Raw genomic sequence first — 21,528 nt, 5'->3', positions numbered from 1 at the left:
GAGCAGGAGACGTTGTAACATAGGCCGGTCTTTGGGCGAGCGGTATATAAAGGGATCATCAGTGAGGTAGATGAAAAATCTTTTATGAACCCTCTGTGCATTTATTTTCAGCAGCGATTGATCAGCTATGCACTCTGTTAGAGTGCTTGGAGCTGATCGTCATGGATTGCGGCTGCCATCGGCAAACGATTTATTGCAGGACCTGCAGCAATGGTCCTTCCCTTTGAGGGAGGGAAGGAGCCTCGGATCCAGGCAGCGCTGCACTGGACATGGTGCAGCGGTGTACTGCTGCTCTTGCCAGTTTAGCACTCCAAGGGAAGTGGTAACAGTTGATTTAGCTCTCTACTTCCCTGCTGAAGCACTAAACTGGAAGTTTGCATCTGCTGGAATTGGGTAGCGCCCGGTGATACTTTTGCGCAGCCGCAAAAGTTATCGGCCCAAACGGGGCGCTACATAATTTCTAGCCCATTATGTATAAAATTAGCCCACAAGCAAATTCACACCTGGCAAATCACAATAAACCCTCCCTGCTTACAGCACCATGAAAGTTTAATAATTCAAACAAAGTTATTCTATGATGCCAGCAGTTGCTTTCCGCTAATAAGACAAATTTAATGGTTAATGGAAACCATACTCACTAATGATATGAAACTCATGGCAGAGTACTGCTCGAAATGAAGTCTTCAACCAAGTACTACAAAGATTGAATCCGCCATCTTTCATTTGCACGCGAGTGCCTCTCGTGAACTCACGATCATCCGAAATGGTCAACTTCTTCAAAACGATGCTCATCTTGTTTAGTTGGGTCCCACCCACGTCTGGTCACTAACCTACAAAAATCATCAAAACCTGAAATGACTTCATGACCAAACTTGGTGCCTCTGCCTGGGAATCAAACACTTCCACTTTATGCTCATCAGCCCTTGCACTCTGCTTTTCAGTTGCAAAGTAGTATGCTTCCGTTTGCGCTCGCTCACCATGCACTAATCTGGTGGATGCTCAACCACATATTACTATGTGTGTTATGTCAGCCACATTGCACCCTGCTCCCCTCCCTTGATGACTAGTCCTGCTTCTCCACATCTTCATTGTCCAGATGCAGTAGAAAATTTGGTGAATAGAATTTGCGACAAAATCATATTGCCAATTCACTCTGACTTGTTCCAGCCACCAACAACATGGTTCCCTTCGAGATTCCTAATATGATCAACCTTTCCTGATTACTTCAAACTTTCCTTAGCAGCTTACTATGTTGAAGAGTGGACAGGAGATGCTCCTATAAATCTCCTTATCATCCCCGACCCTACAGACCATCAATCAGGATTCAACAGGCCACGTCATAGTTGTGTGATTCTTAATTGCTTTTGAACTGGATCGGGCCTTTTTGTTGACAACAAATCTCCTTGAGGACAAATAAAAACCATATTCCACGCTATTGAAATATACCTAGGGGCCGAAATTGCCCCTTCCGAAAAGGCCATTGGCCGCCTGAGAGCGGCAGCCACGGGGTGGCGTGGGATGGCCGGCGACTCCCTGTGGAGGGGTTGGCATTTTGCAAAGTGCCCTTCATCAGGGGCAGAGCGGTGTGGAGGACCACTCCGCCCGTTTTCCCGCCATGGCGTGTACGCGCCAACCCCTTACCGACCGGCGGTGACTGCTTCCCGAAATTGCCCCGTGGGAAATATCCCTTTTAAGCAATTACTCCACGGGAGTGGCGCTGCCGCCGGCCGGTGCCCCCAACAGCTCCTTGTTGGTCCTTGTTGGTCGGCGGCGTGGCTGCCCTTAAAGAGGAGGGTGCGCTGCCGGCAATGCCATTTTACTTTTTATTGTCGGCCGACTGCCAGATAAGCCTGACAATTATGTCCCTGGGTTCGACCGGGCCGCCAACGGCCGAATCCCTCCCTGGTGGCCCAGTGGACATAAATTAAAAATATGCAGAGCTTGCAGTGGCTCTCCCCTTTAACTGAAGAGGAGAGACGTTGTGACGCGTCAACGCGACGCGGCACATCCACGTTGAGCTGACATCATCAGAGACACGCTGACGTCATTAGCGCGCCGCTGATGAGTGATCGAGGCGGTTGAGTCGCTGAAAGGGCACTTCTGCCCCTCAGCTGCAACTACATCCGCCCTGAGCAAAAAAAAACGTTAAAGTGCCGAATATCGACGGCATTGCAGCGGAGAAAAACTACAAAAAACGAACAGTGCACCCCGTTTCGGGCGGCGGTATATTTCTACCCCCTACTGACTAAACTATCTGGTGGCCTATGCAATTCATTTGCTGGTGATGACAATGAGATGATTGGAATTATACGCTGAGTCTGCAAATACTAAATAATAGTAATGGCTATTGCAGTTCAAATTAAATTATTTCTCATTCATTGCAATGCAGAAGTAGTTATTTTTATGCATCAATCGTTGGAAGCCCTATTAATAAAAGACTATTTTCCATATGAGATGCCTTGTGAATTGGCTTTTCTTGTTCCAGACAGTCCTCCTTTAAAAAAAAGCGCTTACTGATAATAGACCCACAAATTTAGGATTGCTAATCTCGTAAATCTAAACTTAATTGACTCAATGGACAGGACCTTTCGGTCTCATTTTACATTAACAGGTGAATCTGATGTGGTGGGGTGTGGCATTCGCTCCCTGCTGGTTGCTTCCACTTATGTGATTTTCTGTTGGAAGTGATGGAATAACAACAGACATCTCACTACTGTTTTAAATACACTGGACACAAGGAACACCAGCATGTTCCTGGCATCTAGCGTTCTTATAGTATGCAGGATGGAATTTAAATTTTAAATCGTCCCCTTAATGGGAAATCAATTGGACTCCCTTACCCGACAAATTTACAATTCTTTCCAAAAAGTGACCCTCCTCCTCAGCTGCCCACAGGCAGTTAGTCCCACTCTACTGCTGGCAAATTAACCTTTTTCCAGGTTTTTGGCTGCCCCTACTATCTGGAACGTCCACTCCGTGCATTGATCACTTTCAGGATTACTTTTGTTAATCCATGCTCTGGCATGGAGCTTTGCCACTGATAATGTATTGGGAATTAGAGTGCAGGCCTGGACAGTTTGCCATCATTTCTGGTGCTTTGCTAGATGCGTCAGTTCATGCTGAGGGTTATCTGTGCATTGTCTTCACGAAGGATTGCTCCCAAGGCTCTTCACATATATTAATGTGTCATTGCTGTAAATAAATCGTAGTACAGGTAGTTTCATTGAAAGAGAATTGTCTATATTATCCATTATCTACCCCAAAAAACTAATGCTGTACTTTCCAGATGTAGTTACCAAATAGCCTCCTTCTGTCCTGTATGATTCTATAACCGTTTTTGAATTACATTTTGGGGGACAATTTTCTGACTTTGCGCTGCAGATGGGAAGCTTCGTCAGATGGGAACGCTTATTGTAAGGAATTTTCTGACCATTAATTCCCATCAGAAAACTACCCCTTTTATCTAATGTGGATGAGTCTTCATTTTGCAATGCAATCTGAGATCTGAGAGAATAAATTCCACTAGTCGCTGTGTATACTAACATTGTAAACCGGAAGGGAAGATTTCCTTTGGTCACTACTGTTAGTGAAATCATAAATGCAAAAGACAGAGGAAGGAAATCTAATTTGCAGGAAATAGGGAAAATGGATGTTGAGTAATTATTGGTATCTACTCCAGGTTTACAGAGTGTACAATATCGACACACATTGTACTACAATATTACACCTGCAAGGCACACTCAGACAGAAATAGGCAGTGTTATGTACTTACAGTTAAGTGAAGCGTTGTTGGGTTAGCTGTGCCTTGGCTTCCCTTAGGATATATGTAGCAAAGGGTAGTGTTTTTGTCGATACGTAGACCTGTGATTAAAGGACTATTCCAGACAAGGCTCCCACGCCCTGGTATTTGGCAGTTCTCAAAGTAACAAAAAAGCTTAAATTTGTCTACATTTTTCTTTCTAGTTTATAGTTGTTATTATACTATCTGCGCTTTTGGATTGATGTAATGTTCACAAATTACATAGCATGATGTGCAAGTTTAAGTTTTCACCATTTCTGAGCTGGCCTGTTTCTCTCCTGGGGGACAGATGCACTTCATCCCCCTTCCCCCTTTAAAAAATGATGGTGTGTGTATGTGGTGACACATTTCCCATATTTTGGTGATGCACAATGCTATAATTGCTATATGTACAAAATATGCAGGTTTCTGTGTTTGATGTTTAAGTGTCTTAAAACAAAATGAAACATTTCTATTTTTTTCTCTTTTTCATTCAGTGGTGTAACCCGTCTGCTTTACATTATAGTGAAGTAGCTACCTGCCCAAGATGCTTTATTCCAGATGGTTCAGGATTCAGATCATTCAAATTTAAAGGAACCAATTTGAAATCAGAAAGATTCCAAATGTTTATCACAAGGGATGTCCATACCAGATGATGTCTTGAGTTTAAAGCAACGGTGTTGGCTGGGTTTTTTGAATTGCTGTCATGACTGAACAATTTATGTGTATATTAATACATCTGGGAAGCAATTTGATTGAAGGCAGAGTAAGCTGACAGAGAAGAGATAGATAGAGAGACAGAAACATAAAGAAAGATGACCAGGGAAAGAGATTGAAAGAATATACAGAAAGCAAAAGGGAGAGAAGTAGAAAGAGAGAAGAAGCAGTGTGAGAGAAAACATAGGAGGGAACGTGAGAAAGAGTGGGGGAGAGAGAAAGAAAAATTGAGAAATTAGATTACCGATAACCATTTCTTGAAAGGAACACTACGTTCCCAAAATAAACCACCTGATGATTCAACCTTTGGTATGATGCCCTGCCCGGAAAGATATATATAGAGTTTTATTGTAATTGGTATCTCTCCACGAGTATCATTATACTTTTAGGCACTCAGAAAATCTTGCCAGAGAGTATCCATTTTTTTTTGGCTTGATCTCTAATACAGAAGGCAGTCTGATTCCTTAGGTTCCAGCCCATTTGAATATATATCTGTAAACCAGGAGCTGAATAACATGGGTGGGGCTTATCAGCAGCTGGTGAGAATCTTTGCTTCTCTAGTAACAAATTGCTTCTCTTATTACAGGGTGCTACTGTAATGATTTCAGGGAAACACAGCAATTTATATAGTGGCTCATTGATTTTGATTAAAAACTGATTTTATCTATATGTAACTTTAAGGATATGTCTGCCTATGATCACAGAGCAGAACTGGTATTGAAAGCTTTTAAAGAGTCCGAAGCTCATGCAATCATTCGTCTTGAAGGACGATGGCTGGGAGGGGAAGGGGAGAAAAAATGACGTAGTATAAGTAGATTGCTGCAAGTTTTGAGAAGGGCAAAAATGATGTAATTTTTCATATTTGCTTTTGTTTTTACAGCCCAAACTGAATAGGAACGAGCTACCCATGGCAACTACATTCAAAACGGTAATCTGTAGTACTGAAGTTCTTTTTTTGCACTTAGGGTCTACACAGCGAGTGCTGTCAGTTATTCCTGGCAGGTTCAAAGCCTGCATGCGCCGTCTGCACTTTAAGCCATTTTCCACATAAAAGATTGACAGAATCTATCATAAATTTGGAAGGATTTTAGTTGGTACATAGTAAAACAATAGCAACTGTTATTCCTTGGCCGTCTTCCCCTTTCTTTATTCACTTTAAGACAAATCTGCTGTGCATTCCTACCTCTTTTCCCTTGCTAGATCAAGTATTCCTGAGGTGAAAAGTCCAAATGAGGCTTTGAAACATACTGTACGAGTTTGGCTTTGAACAGATTGGCATAAATCTTACGCAGAGTAAAGTTGAAATATGTTGCAGCTGTTTATAGGTTATGAGAGATAAGTTTTAAATGTTATATCTATATATGTGTATATATATTTGTGTGTGTGTGATATATATACACATATGTGTATATATATTTGTGTGTATGTGATATATATACGCACATATAGCTATATAAAATATCCCAATGAACTCAAGTTCTAAGCTTGAAATGATAGATATAACACAAGATGAAACAAAATGAAACCCTGTCTGTTTGATATCTTTTATTATGTGAAGGACTGATTAGAGTAGCTAAAAACATTAAAGCAGAGTTCTTGCCAAAAGACAGTCTTGTGAAATGAGATGACAATTATAATCCATCACATGCACATGCAAGTTCAAATGTACTTAAAAGGAAGGCAGAAAACATTCTGCAAATATATTTTAAAATGTTCTATGTCTCCAAAATATCCTTCGACCCTGCAGCACACAAGCATGTACAATTACTCCAGCTGTTTGGAATTTCAGAACAATAGTTTTTTTTTAAATGAGTAAAACCTGAAACTTGTGCTTTTATCTCTGAGAAACCACAAGCCTGTCACGATTACTGCACTTGCTGGGGTCAGGTTTTACAAAGATTGTAAAAACATATGCTTAATCCTCTGAGGGCTGAGATAGCACTTAAGCTTAAAAAAATTAAAAATAAACAGAACCAAAACAAAATTCAAGTGGTTCAATTATAATCATTTTGGGCTCAGAGACATGTATCTTTGTAAATGAAAAAAAAATAATACCAGACATGCATCTGAGATTTTGTATATGCTTTACTGCACACACCAGGCACAAACAAGCTACCCCTGTGCACCTGCTAACCATACCATTCCCACCATCATGCTTGTTGGTTAGTGATCAGCGAGAGCTGGAATGTAAAATCGACTGTACAGTTCCACGAGTAAGTCACATCGGGGCATATTTGAGCTGATGGGCTTGATCCTGCCAGTGCAGTGTGTGTGTAGAAAGTAAGTGCAAAATGCCTTTTGCAGGAAGCCTCTGCAGTTCATACAAAGCACGATCTTGTGGCTGGTCCAAACCACTCTTGCACAAAAATGTTATTCAAGTAATGAAATATACTTAACACTTAAATATTACAGTGAATGAAAACTGAATGTTAATGGAGTAGAAATTTGTTTTCTGGCCCAGACACGGTGCTGTGCAGGCAGCGCACGTCCCAACTTTGAATCCTGAGGCCAGCCAGAAATTGGGCCTTGGACTATTTAACATTTTATGCAAGATCTGTTGGCCAGTGCTGTGCCTGCAACAGCAACTTGCGCATTGCAAATGCTGAATGTTAGATCGTTTGCCTCACCGACAACAGCCCGATGGTAAGTCCTGGGAGGGGAATTGAAGTGGGTAACGGGGGACAGGGGCGATCCCAACAATGGTGGATCACTCCTGCACTCTTTTGTTGGCAGCCGCAGGGGCTGCTTAAGCAATCGCGAGCAGGGCTATCCCAGCACCCGCTTTGCTTATCATAAACAAATTATACAAAGGGATTCTTCATTAGGTCCCTAATTTACATATCATCATCATCATCATCATCATCATCATCATCATAGACGGTCTCTCGAACGAGGATGACTTGCTTCCACACCAAAAGCGATGAGTTCACAGATGTTTCAATGAAGGACCCGGTATTCCAGTCCTGAACTCCAGGGGTGGAAGATGCCTGTATGTGGATTTTTTCAATGTGTGGTGTCCGTTGCACATCAGCCACCACATGGGCTTGACAGAGCTCGGCCTTTATCCAGTGGCAAGGATTAACCAAGACGACTGGAGACCTGCTCTGCTGCACGGACCTAGTGCGTGCACATATCGCAGTGTGGGCAGGCCCGTGCTGCCCCTGGGCCCTCGGCACTTCTGGGCCCCGTACTCTCATTTACTGCACCTCCGCCACCAACTCTCGTCGCTCCTCCACCACAAACATTTGCCGCGCCTCCGCCACAATCACTCGCCAAATCTCAGCCACGATCTCTCACCGCTCCTCCGTCCCGATCATTTGCCGCATTTCTGCCTCAATCTCTCGCCGCTCCTCCGCTCAATCATTTACCACACCTCCGCCACGATCTCTCGCCGCTCATCTGCCCCGACCTTCCCGCTCCTCTGCTGTGCCTGGGCCCTGCCAATGTTCCTGCCCACGTTCCAAACGGCAACCTGGGCCTTGATGACGTCACCCAGTCGGCCACCTCGGAAGTCATCGCACATCTGGCACAGCTCAGGCTGGAAGTTGTAGTGGTATTCACTTTTATCCTCCTGACCTGCGGTGGTGTTCTCTCACAGGTTGGGATGGGCCATGATATTGCAAGGCCCACGCTCCAGCTCTTTTATCCTCCTGACCTGTCATGGTGTTCTCTCACAGGTCAGGGTCGCCCAACTCTAGAAGTGAAAACCCCATATGCAAGGGGCCTAACGCCTGTTTTAGGCAGGCACCTTGCTGGGACGGCTACAAAATAAGCCAATGAATTTAGCAGTGGCCTGAACTCATGCGCAGAATGAACGCAGGCCATTCCACTGCTTCAATTTTCAGCTTTACATCCATTTTATGGCTGAAAAACAGGTGCAATGCATACCAATTTCTACCCCAATATGAGCGCTAACGTGATTCCCCAATTTGCTCATGGAGAATATGCTGTGCACACAGCTTAGCCTACAGAATGGGTGAAGAAAATGAGGCATATTGTGGACTTCCGGCAAGTCAGTCCCTAAGGGGAGATTTGCTAGACTTTTTATAGGGGCATCTTTGAATGCTGACGTTAACTTTGAATTTTTGAAAGCTGCAGTAGTGATCATTGTGTTACTGCAATTTTCTTTAATCTCCTTTGCTAGATTTTTTATCTCAAGACCTTTGATTGCTAGAGTTAAAAATCTGCAAGTGGAATGGATAACTATATACCCAAGCAAACTTACTGAGAAATGTCTGAAAATATCTATCTTCATCGGCTCCACTTCACCAAGGAGGCAGTGATGAAGTTGTACCATTTGCTGGAATGTGACCGGCAGGCAACCTCCATCACCAGCAGTCGTAAAGGTGATCACAGCCCTGAATTGGTATATTTCAGGCCTATTCCAAGATACTTCAGGAGACATCAGTAATGCTAGTCAGTCTGCAGTGCATAGGTGCATCAAACAGGACACTGGTGTATTATTTTCCAGGACAAATATCTTTAACACTTTCATAAAGAGAAATTGGTAGCAGAATGAGAGAGCAATCCAGGACATTTTTAATGGCACCCATATGGCATTGTCACACAATGTTACATACTTCATGACCACAGAAGGCTCCACTTGATAAATGTGTAAATAGATGGTCAGTGACCAGCGATGAGGATTGTGTAGATGAATGAACACTTGCCAGGAAGAGGTCGTGAATGCTTAATTTTAAGACATTTGTCTGCACATGTGCTAATTGAAGGAGAAAATGGACTGGAAGAATGCTCTTAAAAGACAGCATTGTGACAGCTATGAACAGCAACTGAGCAAAGATATAGTGATTTGCATGCAGCCATCAGGATAATTATTGAGCATCCGGTAAGCATTGTCCTGGCATTGAGAGGCCTAATCAATGGTCCTTAAAGGGACCATTGCTGAACGATCCAAAAACGGCACAGCAAAGCTTCTGGGTTATATATTTGTGGAGCCAGGAGGAGCAGGATTGCTGCCGGCCTGAGGTCATTCATCTCCACGTTCACCTCCTCCCTAGGACTACATGTAGGTATCTGAGCCGCCTGCCCGCCCTTCAGAGAAAAGCCTGGATAAACAGCATAAGTGGCTATTTATGCCTTCTTTCCAGGTTTCTGACGATGTCCCACTGAAGCTACAGCAGGAGAATTAAATGAACTTCAGATGCAAATTCAACTTGGAGGGTATGACATTGTAGCCATTACTGAGACGTGGCTGCAAGATGGTCAGGACTGGGAACCAAACACACCAGGTTATAAGGTCTACAAGAAAGATAGGGAAAATGGCAACGGGAGAGGAGTAGCCTTAGTGGTCAAGGATGAAATTACAATAATAAAGAGGGGATATAATGAGAGGTAAGCAGGCAGTGGAGACTTTATGTGTAGAATTAAGAAATAGGAAAGGATTTAAGACTGTAGTGCGAATTGTGTGTAGGCCCACTGGTAGTAGCTGTGAAGTGCTAGATTGTATGAATGCAGAGATTAGACAAGCATGTAGCAAAGCCAGTATGGTTTTAATGGGAAATTTTAACATACAGATTGGGATACAGGAAGGCGAATGGAATGTTGGCCTTCATTGCGAGAGGGATGGAGTACAAAAGCAGGGAGGTCCTGCTGAAACTGTACAGGGTATTGGTGAGGCCGCACCTGGAGTACCTCATGCAGTTTTGGTCACCTTACTTAAGGAAGGATATACTGGAGGGGGTACAGAGACGATTCACTAGGCTGATTCCGGAGATGAGGGAGTTACCTTATGATGATAGATTGAGGAGACTGGGTCTTTACTCGTTGGAGTTCAGAAGGATGAGGGGTGATCTTATAGAAATATTTAAAATAATGAAAGGGATAGACAGGATAGAGGCAGAGAGGTTGTTTCCACTGGTCGGGGAGACTAGAACTAGGGGGCACAGCCTCAAAATACGGGGGAGCCAATTTAAAACTGAGTTGAGAAGGAATTTCTTCTCCCAGAGGGTTGTGAATCTGTGGAATTCTCTGCCCAAGGAAGCAGTTGAGGCTAGCTCATTGAATGTATTCAAATCACAGATCGATAGATTTTTAACCAATAAGGGAATTAAGGGTTACGGGGAACGGGCGGGTGAGTGGAGCTGAGTCCACAGCCAGATCAGCCATGATCTTGTTGAATGGCGGAGTAGGCTCGAGGGGCTAGATGGCCTACTCCTGTTCCTAATTCTTATGTTCTTATAAGCTGACATACCAGAAATGTAGTGAATTTCTTGAGTGTGTTGGGGATAGTTTTCTGCAACAATATGTCCTAGAACCAACAAGAGGGCATGCCATATTAGATTTACATAAGAAAATTAGAATTAGGCGCAGGAACAGGCCATTCGGACCCTCAAGCCTGCTCCGCCATTCATTAAAATTATGGCTGATCTTATACCTCAACTCCACTTTCCTGCACTATCCCCATATCCCTTGATTCCCTTAATATCAAAAAATGTATCGATCTCTGTCTTGAATATACTCAAAGATTGAGCTTCCACAGCCCTCTGTGCTAGAGAATTCCTCACTTAACAACGAGTAATGAGCCAGATTTAATTTGTGACCATTTATTGAATAGCAATCATAACATGATCGAGTTCAGCATAGTGTTTGAAAAGGAGAAATATGAAACAGCAACTAAGATTCTAGATTTAAGTAAGGCTAACATCAATGCGATGAGACAGAGACTGTCGACAATAAACTGGTAAACAGTAAACTTAGAGGGAGCAGCATGCGGTGGTTCGGCCCGGAAATCGTCGCGGTCCCAGCCTGCAAGACCATCAGCAGGCCGGGGCCATTAGAGGGAGCAGCGTGTGGCGGCATACCACTGCAGGGAGCAGCGCTTGCTGCTGCAGGAGGGCAATGGCTGACTGCAGTGGGGCAGGTACAGCAGGAGTGTCGAGGTTGGGGCGAAGGAGCTGCAAGAGTTCATAGAGGGATGTGATCGGGGGCCAGGAGAGGTGAGAGTTCGGGGCTCAGAAGAGGCATGGGCCCAGGAGCAGCACGGGCCAGCCCACACTGCGATATGTGTGCTCATAAGGTCCGTGCAGCAGAGCTGGTCTCCAGTCGTCTTATTAATCCTTGCCACGGGACCAAGACCTAGCTTTGTCAAGCCTGTGTGGCATTAAAAAAATCCATGCAGAGGCATCTTCCACCCTTCAAGATGTAGTTCAGGATCTGGAATATTCTTCACTGAAACACCTGTGAACTCATCCCTTTTTGTCGTGGAAGCAAGTCATCCTCATTTCGAGGGACTGCCGATGATGATGACAGTAAACTGGGCAAATTTGTTAATGGATAAAATTACAGAAGATCAGTGGGAGGTGTTCAAAAAAGAATTTAATGTGATACAGAATCAGTTTATACTCCTAAGGGGCAAGAGCTCTACTTGTCGAGAAAAACAACCATGGAAACTAAAGAGGTAAGAGACAACATAAAACTTAAAAAAAAGCATACAAAAATGCAATAAATAGCTCAGATCCTGGAGAATGGGAACGATATAAAGAACAGTAAAGGGTAGCAAAATGGATAGTAAGAGCTACAAAAAGTGAATATGAAAAGAAACTTGCAAGGGATATCAAAATCAACACAATATTTTTTTACAATTACATTAGGAAAAAGAGGTTGGTCAGGAGCAATGTTGGCCCCTTGAAAACTGAGGTCCCCTGCAGTCAGAATCAGGGGAAGTCATAACGGGGAACAAAGAAATGGCGGACCAATTGAACAAGTACTTTGGTTCGGTATTCACGAAGGAGGACACGAACAACCTTCCGGTTATAAAAGGGGTCGGGGGGTCTAGTAAGGAGGAGGAACTGAGGGAAATCCTTATTAGCCGGGAAATTGTGTTGGGGAAATTGATGGGATTGAAGGCCGATAAATCCCCAGGGCCTGATGGACTGCATCCCAGAGTACTTAAGGAGGTGGCCTTGGAAACAGTGGATGCGTTGACAGTCATTTTCCAACATTCCATTGACTCTGGATCAGTTCCTATAGAGTGAAGGGTAGCCAATGTAACCCCACTTTTTAAAAAAGGAGGGAGAGAGAAAACAGGGAATTATAGACCGGTCAGCCTGACATCGGTAGTGGGTAAAATGATGGAATCAATTATTAAGGATGTCATAGCAGTGCATTTGGAAAGAGGTGACATGATAGGTCCAAGTCAGCATGAATTTGTGAAAGGGAAATCATGCTTGACAAATCTTCTGGAATTTTTTGAGGATGTTTCCAGTAAAGTGGACAAGGGAGAACCAGTTGATGTGGTATATTTGGACTTTCAGAAGGCGTTCGACAAGGTCCCACACAAGAGATTGATGTGCAAAGTTAGAGCACATGGGATTGGGGGTAGTGTACTGACATGGATTGAGAACTGGTTGTCAGACAGGAAGCAAAGAGTAGGAGTAAATGGGTACTTTTCAGAATGGCAGGCAGTGACTAGTGGGGTACCGCAAGGTTCTGTGCTGGGGCCCCAGCTGTTTACACTGTACATTAATGATTTAGATGAGGGGATTAAATGTAGTATCTCCAAATTTGCAGATGACACTAAGTTGGGTGGCAGTGTGAGCTGCGAGGAGGATGCTGTGAGGCTGCAGAGCGACTTGGATAGGTTAAGTGAGTGGGCAAATGCATGGCAGATGAAGTATAATGTGAATAAATGTGAGGTTATCCACTTTGGTGGTAAAAACAGAGAGACAGACTATTATCTGAATGGTGACAGATTAGGAAAAGGGGAGATGCAAAGAGACCTGGGTGTCATGGTACATCAGTCATTGAAGGTTGGCATGCAGGTGCAGCAGGCGGTTAAGAAAGCAAATGGCATGTTGGCCTTCATAGCAAGGGGATTTGAGTACAGGGGCAGGGAGGTGTTGCTACAATTGTACAGGGCATGGTGAGGCCACACCTGGAGTATTGTGTACAGTTTTGGTCTCCTAACCTGAGGAAGGACATTCTTGCTATTGAGGGAGTGCAGCGAAGATTCACCAGACTGATTCCCGGGATGGCGGGACTGACCTATCAAGAAAGACTGGATCAACTGGGCTTGTATTCACTGGAGTTCAGAAGAATGAGAGGGGACCTCATAGAAACATTTAAAATTCTGACGGGGTTAGACAGGTTAGATGCAGGAAGAATGTTCCCAATGTTGGGGAAGTCCAGAACCAGAGGTCACAGTCTAAGGATAAGGGGTAAGCCATTTAGGACCGAGATGCGGAGGAACTTCTTCACCCAGAGAGTGGTGAACCTGTGGAATTCTCTACCACAGAAAGTTGTTGAGGCCAATTCACTAAATATATTCAAAAAGGAGTTAGATGAGGTCCTTACTACTAGGGGGATCAAGGGGTATGGCGAGAAAGCAGGAGTGGGGTACTGAAGTTGAATGTTCAGCCATGAACTCATTGAATGGCGGTGCAGGCTAGAAGGGCCGAATGGCCTACTCCTGCACCTACTTTCTATGTTTCTATGTTTCTATGAAAGCAGTGATATTGTCAATGATAATAAGGAAATGGCAGACATGTTGAATAATTACTTTGCATAAGCATTTACAGTAGAGGAAAAGGATAGCATGACGGAAATCCCAAGGAAACTAATATTGTATCAGGGACAGGGACTCAACGAAATTAACGTAAGCAAAATAACAGTAATGAAGAAACAAATGGCAACTATTCACTGTATTTATTAACAACTTAGATGATGAGATAGAAAGCCACATATCCAAAGTTGGTGATGACACAACGATAGTGGCATTGTCGGCAGTGTTGATGAAAGCATGAAATTACAAAGAGAAATTGATACATTAAGTGAATGGGCAAAACTGTGGCAAATGGATTTCAGTGAAAGCAACTGTGAGGTCAACCACTTTGGACCTAAAAAGCATAGAGCAGGGTACTTTCTAAATGGTGAAAAGCTAAAAACAGTGGAAATCCAAAAAGTCCAGGTATATAGATCATTAAAATGTCATAATCAGAAAATAGTCAAAAAGGCTAATGAAAATTGGATAAGTACCTGAAACAAATTTGCAGGAAAGGGCGGGAGAGTGTGACTAGTTGAAGTGCTCTTGAAGAGAGCTGGTATGGAATTGACGGGCTGAATGGCCTCCTCTGTGGTGTAACCATTCTATAATTCTATGAATACTGGCCTTTCTATCTAGAGGACTAGAAGACAAGGGGGGTAGAACTTATTCTACAGCTATACAAAGCCCTGGTTAGACCTCATCTGGATTTCTGTGAACAAATCTGGCACCCCACCTTAGGAAGGATATATTGGTCTTGGAGGGAGCGCACCAGAATTATACCTGGACTTCAGGGGTTAAATTACGAGGAGAAATTACACAAATTAAGGTGTGATTTGATCAAAGTTTTCAAGATATTAAGGGGAACTTATAGGGTAAATAGAGAAAGTATTTCCGTGTGTTGGGAAGTCTAGGACCACGGGGCATAGTCTAAAAATTAGAGCCAGACCTTTTAGCAATGAAATTAGGAAACACTTCTACACGTAGTAGAAGTTTGGACATCTCTTTCACAAATGGCAATTGATGCTAGATCAATTGTTAATTTTAAATCTGAATTTGATAGACTTTTATTAACCACAGGTATTAAGGGATATGGGTCAAAGGTGGGTATATGGAGTTAGGTCACAGATCAGCCATGATCTCATTGAATGGTGAAACAGGCTCGAGAGGCTGAATGGCCGACTCCTGTTCCTATGACGAGATCCCCACGGAAATTCCAGGCAAAGCTTTTTAATTGAGTATCGAAGAGTTAACATTTGTATGAAATATTTCTGTAATTTGTTTCATTGTACATCGGAGATCTTTTTAGTGGTAGATTTAAAACATCAGTTACTCAGTTCAAATGCCATAATCTCAGCATTGAAGAGACTTAGATTGCATCAGCATATGGCACATTTTAAACTAGGCTTAAGAACCTATCTTGATTATGTATCTTATATAATCTTTAACTCTGCTTATGATCTAACGAGCTGGTGAAATTATGTGATTAGCCGCATAATAAATGGTAACATCACTGCAATATGTATCTGCTTTTTAAGTAAAGATCAGCGCTCTAGTGAATAATGTTGTAAGATGCTTTCCTGCATTCAGTCAGACTGGGTCAAAATTTAATCTTGTTAAAAATCTTTGGAGCTGATGTTTGGTTTTAGTGGTAGTCTGAAATACTGATAGCAAATCAGCAACCTATTTTACGCTGTGCCCGATTATCTTTTCAATCGAAGTGAATGGAAGTTGCTGAAATATTGCCACCAAGCCAAGGGAGAACTGGGCATGAGGCTGCTTTCAGTAGAATTGGGACATCATTGAGGCGGTGATGAGAAGTCAGCAATGAGAAGAGCTTGAAACATCACTTAGGAAAACCAGATTCAACATTCTTTGAGGCCGAGTTCATCTATTTTTGTCAAATTTTTATTGATAAACTCTTGTGAAGCACTTTTGGTTGTTTTGCTATGTTAAGGGCACTATATAAATGCAAGTTGTTGTTATGATCGAGAAACCTAGATGATGGATTTAAACTGCTGTGCAGGACAGCATCAGAGCTGAAGAAAAGATAGATTAGACAGATCTAAAAGCAATGAGCTGTGGAAAGCAAAGTTCGATTTTAATTGCCTGAAGATTGTAAGAGGAAAAGACTGTTTGAGATAAGGACCTGGGAGAGGACCTCATCTCCCTCAGTCTTCCTTTCCTCTTGCAACCTCCGCTTGAAATGGCCACAAAGTTAGCAGGGTAGCCATGTTTTCTCAATTATAAGAACATAAGAACATAAGAAATAGGAACAGGAGCAGGCCATATGGCCCTTGAGCCTGCTCCGCCATTCAATAAGATCATGGTTGATCTGATCATGGACTCAGCTCCACTTCACCGCCCGCTCCCCATAACCCCTTATCCCCTTATCGTTTAAGAAACTGTCTATTTCTCTCTTAAATATATACAATGTCCCAGCTTTTGCAGCTCCCTGAGGCAGCGAATTCCACAGATTTACAACCCTCTGAGAGAAGAAATTTCTCCTCATCTCAGTTTTAAATGGGTGGCCCCTTATTCTAAGATCATGCCCTCTTGTTCTGGTCTCCCCCATCAATGGAAACATCCTCTCTGCATCCACCTTGTCAAGCCCCCTCATAATCGTATACGTTTCAATAAGATCACCTCTCATTCTTCAGAATTCCAATGAGTAGAGGCCCATCCTACTTAACCTTTCCTCATAAGTCAACCCCTCATCTCCCGAATCAACCTAGTGAACCTTCTCTGAACTGCCTCCAAAACAAGTATATCCTTTCGTAAATATGGAAACCAAAACTGCACACAGTATTCCAGGTGTGGCCTCACCATTACCCTGTACAGCTGTAGCAAGACTTCCCTGCTTTTATACTCCATCCCCTTTGCAATAAAGGCCAAGATTCCATTGGCTTTCCTGATCACTTGCTATACCTGCATATTATCCTTTTGTGTTTCATGCACAAGTACCTCCAGGTCCCGCTGTACTGCAGCACTTTGCAATCTTTCTCCATTTAAATAATAACTTGCTCTTTGATTTTTTTTTGCCAACGTGCATGACCTCGCAATTACCAACATTATACTCCATCTGCCAAATTTTTGCCCACTCACTTAGCCTGTCTATGTCCTTTTACAGATTTTTTATGTCCTCCTCACATATTGCTTTTCCTCCCATATTTGTATCATCAGCACACATGGCTACGTTACACTCAGTCCCTTCTTCCAAGTCATTAATATGGATTGTAAATAGTTGGGGTCCCAGCACTGATCCCTGCGGCATCCTGCTAACATCTATGGGCTCGAACTATTTTCGGTTTGGGCCTCATTTGACTGCTGTCACTGAGCTGTGTCTGCCCCATGGTGGCTCTGCAGTTGTGAGAGGGTAGGAAATCGGCTGGCTCCCTCCTTTTCTGGCCGGCAGGATGGGTCTTGGTGGTAGCGCCAATCCTGGGGTTGGGGGAGGATGAGGGGCCTTTGAAGGGGCTGGCAGTGGATGGAGCAATTGCAGTGGAGATCCTACAACTGGCATAGGACCCTAATTTGGATAGTTCAGTAGCCTGTTTCAGAATATGAGTATGTGTGACAAGGCATGATTTCAATGCAGTGACGATGCCAGGAGATGGAAGAATATGTGGAATGTTAATTTTAAAAGCTTAGAGAAGCAAGAGAGGAAAGCTCAAGAAGCAAAGACCATAACACTATTGATAAAAAATAAAGAGATATGAAAGGGTACAATAGAGAGGTTAGCTGGAATCTAGTGGTGAGAGGATATGGGGGCTGAAATTGCCCTGTCTTGCGCCTCCCATTAGTGCATCCAGGGACGCTAATGGGGCGCAAAGCTGTTTTCATGCGGGGAGGGTGTTGGAGGCGCTATCGTCTCCCATGAAATTGTGCGGGAGTTAGCGGAGGTGACAACACGGTAAAGCCGTGCCATGCTGGTAGCATCCCGGGCCACCGCGCAACCGGCGATGACATCGTCATGCACGGCGACCCCCTCTCGCCCCAAATCAGAAATTAGCCAACGCCCTGTGAGGCTGCCGCATGCAGTGTCAGTGCCAACCTCGCCGGTTGTGAACCGAGCCGACATCCATTCGCAGGGTGGGAGTTAAAGGGGAGGTCGAGAGCGCCAGGCACCGCCATTTTTTTCCCATCTGATTCACCGGTCGGCCCGTTCTGTGTATCTTTGGTGTGGTCTGGGCCGTCATCGTGCAGCCTGGCGCTCCATTTGGTTGCCAGGCTGTGGCCTCGGCAACGTGCCACACAGTGGAGACCATCAGAGGCCCGGTAGAGTGCGCAATGACCTTCCCCTTTAATGGAAGGGATGGGGCGTTGAAATGCGTCAAAGCTACGTGGAGCAGCCGCATAGCGCTGACGAATGTGCCTGAGTAGCGCCCCCGAACCCGCCCCAACAGAACATGTAGCTTGCGACATTGCGCACCACTTGCTGTGAGGGGTGGTAACCACAATTTTGCAGCCGGGGCGGGACTTCCATGCCGGGTGCAGAAAGTCCCGCCCTGAGTCGATTACCGCCCTCAAATGGGGCGCTGGAAAATTTCGCCCCCATAGTTTTTCATTTTCTTTGTGCAGAAATGTGAAATATCATCTTCATGGAAAACAAAGGAATACACGATACCTGCTACTATTTTATTATGGAGTGGAAGGGAGACGGTGGGGAATAGTATTGGGCCTAGAATAGAATTGGTCCTTGAGTTAGTGGAGTACAGTTTCCGCTAAGTTTTACTTTTCGCCCAAATTGGCCAAACCAGTGCAAAAGATTGAGGAATTACAAACGCAAATTACGTTCAGAACAAATGGAGTTTCCGTGATCTTTTGCACTGCTTTAAAAAATGCACGTGTCTATTCACAACACCAAAGTTCTGTTTGGTCCCCGTGGAGGACAAGACACACTCAGCAGTTTCTCTGGAATGTGTAATCAGATCATCTCTTCCTACGGAATTAGTTATTTTACAAAATATAATTCGAGTCATTCTGACTGCCGACTCCAAACAGAACAGCTCACTTGGAACAGACAGGGCTCACACTCGCAGGTTAAGACTTTCTCTCACCCCCAAACAAGTCCCTGACCTCCCCCACCACCAAGTCCCTGACCTCCTTACCTCCCCCCCACCCCCCCGGCCCAAGTTCCTGACCTTCTCCCCCTCCCCCCAAGTTCTTCCCCCTGAAATCATGACCTTCTCCCCAACAAGTTCCTGACCTTCCCCCCAGACATAGATGGGGCATCACGGATTTGTCACATTGATTTGTCACTATCTTGTTACTGTGGCAAGGGCGGAAACCAGATTGAAGGGATTCAAACATGGAGTTCCAGGAAAGATAGGCACGGATTTGGGAGGTGACAACACATTTGTAGACTTAGGAGAGGAAAGGGAGGGTGGAGAAGGGACTGTAGCTTGCAAGCATGGTCGTTCAAGGGTTGTTTTTTTTGAGGAGAGGCATGATGATGGCAGATTTGAAGGCGAGGCGGCAGTACCTGAAGAGAGAGAACTGTTGACAATGTCAGCTAACATGTGAAAAGGAAGTTGGGTGGTCAGCAGTTTAGTGGGAATAGGGTCAAGGGAGCAGGAAGTGCATCTCACGGACAAGATCTGCGTGGAGAGGTCAAGAGGGGAGATCAGAGAGAAACTGGAGAGAGAGGCGAGTTCAGGGCTAGGGCAGGGGGGGACCTCAGAGGAAATTTGGCCTGGAGGGCTAGGGGAAGGAAGGGGACTTGCAGAGGCAGCTGATGGGGTGGTCTCAATCTTTGAGACAAAGAGGTTCATGAGCCCCTCACACTTGTTGTTGGAGGTGAGTGTGATGGAGACAGAGGAAAGGGGTTTAAGAAAGACGGTTAGCATTGGAGAATAGTAGCCAGGGTTGTCTTTGCTTGCCAGTATAGTTTTATTTATGGTCATTTTGAGTTATTTAAAACCGGGTTACTCACAGTTAGTGGACTAAACAGTAATTAAAATGCTTATTTTTTGTGATAAACCCATTTCCAGCTGTATTAATAAAACTGCACCAAGACATACTCTTAAATATATTAAGGAATACTTTTTAATGCAGTGAAAAAAAATGATGTTCTAAAACGCTGCCCGATTGTGCTGGTTCATGGAAGATTTTATATTTGTGATTATGTGAATGAGTTTGAGCAGAAACTTGAACTGTACCTTGACTTCGGAAAACTAGCGCAATTTTGAGCGCAATTTGCGGCAGGATTGCTGATTGTGGCCAATGTGAAAACTCTTGGTCAACAACAGTAGAAATAATGACAAAGTTCTCTGATTGTTAGAGGAAGGGAAGACTCAGCAGTCTCTTGTTCAGTGGATTGCACTTGATTTGATTTGTACTAAAGGAGTCTTGAAATTCAAGCTTACATTATCCTGCAAATTTTCTACCAGTACTAAAGTTATAAAAAGTGTCAAATTAAAATTAAAATGAAAGAACCATATACTTCTAACCATTGTATTCAATTTGATTTTAATACAGGCCCACTTTGAAAGTCCAACAGAAGTGCCACCATCTCCTCTATCATTGGATGGCTTAAATGACGCTCTCTCAGGCTTTGACACATTAGAAGAGCTGATCAAGTACTTGGAACCAGAGCGGTGGCAACTGGATTTGGAAGACTTGTACAAACCAACCTGGCAGATGCTCGGAAAGGCTTATGTGCATGGTAGAAAATCCAGAGGCAAGTGTTCTCTTTCATTTTCTGTCTTCCAATCATTACCTTTTTTTATATGTGCAATGATGGTGCTTCGGCAAGAATTATTCCAAAGGAAGTTATTCCTGATTTTGATTTAAGTAGAAGGTTCATTAAAAATTAGTTAAAGATGTTTTGCACTTTTGAAATTCAGTCTATGTTTCAAATTGCAATAAGACTCTTCTAATAGGTTGAGTAGTGACTCATGCTGCTTGGAGATTCCTTCAGCATAGTATTGATCAGTTGTTAAATGAGGCTCATGGCTACAAATAATTCCATTTTGGATTTGCTGTAAAGGTTCCCTGGAGTTTGCATTTCAAATATAAGCTCCATAAACAATAGATACAACAGGGGTTTACGACCGGCGTATGAGCAAATAAACTAATTTCTGTGAACAGTTTCTTATGAGTCACTATTACAAATTTGGTTATATCCAATGGATGTGCCAACCTAACAGGTATTCAACAGAGTATGTTGCTGATGTCAGCAGAGCAACACACTATAATGCAGAGTTAGAACTGTCTGTTCAATGAAATCTTGAATAAGTAGAAATAAATGCTTATAAAAGGACACAGTACTGGAATAGGTAACAATTGAATACTGTATCTAACAATCTTGATGACCTCCAAAATAAATATTTACAGACAGACAGGGTGATCCCCAGGGGTCAGTACAAGGAGTACTGCTTTTCTTGATATATCTGAATGACTTAGACTTGGGTGTATAGGGCATAATTTAAAAATTTGCAGATGACACAAAACTTGGAAGTATAGTGAACAGTGAGGAGGATAGTGATAGATTTCAAGAAGACAAAGACAGCTGATGGAATTTCATTTGCCA

General features: G+C 43.5%; 1 protein-coding gene and 1 long non-coding RNA gene across 5 annotated transcripts in view; one reads left to right on the top strand and one right to left on the bottom strand.

Annotated features, from left to right (window-relative positions):
* LOC139247643 (uncharacterized) overlaps positions 1-3,809 on the bottom strand; it is a 32,248-nt gene extending 28,439 nt beyond the window's left edge. Inside the window, exons 1-2 of the long non-coding RNA XR_011590940.1 lie at positions 3,773-3,809; positions 639-830 (exon numbers count right to left, since the gene is read on the bottom strand). This is a non-coding gene — a long non-coding RNA (uncharacterized lncRNA). The remainder of the gene's footprint in view (positions 1-638; positions 831-3,772) is intronic.
* The window catches only part of pdgfc (platelet derived growth factor c), a 392,811-nt gene that overhangs the window by 302,529 nt on the left and 68,754 nt on the right, over positions 1-21,528 (top strand). For 3 of the 4 annotated variants that reach the window (XM_070871696.1, XM_070871726.1, XM_070871716.1), the window contains 2 exons: positions 5,376-5,423; positions 20,475-20,676. In XM_070871696.1, coding sequence (XP_070727797.1) covers positions 5,376-5,423; positions 20,475-20,676 — 250 coding nt within the window. The remainder of the gene's footprint in view (positions 1-5,375; positions 5,424-20,474; positions 20,677-21,528) is intronic. The other variant, XM_070871706.1, reaches the window with a different exon arrangement.

Source organism: Pristiophorus japonicus, chromosome 2 (assembly GCF_044704955.1).
Source record: "Pristiophorus japonicus isolate sPriJap1 chromosome 2, sPriJap1.hap1, whole genome shotgun sequence".
Lineage (NCBI taxonomy): Eukaryota > Metazoa > Chordata > Chondrichthyes > Pristiophoridae > Pristiophorus > Pristiophorus japonicus.
The sequence above is the reverse complement of the archived record's forward strand: the minus strand, read 5'-3'. Positions and strand labels throughout refer to the sequence as shown.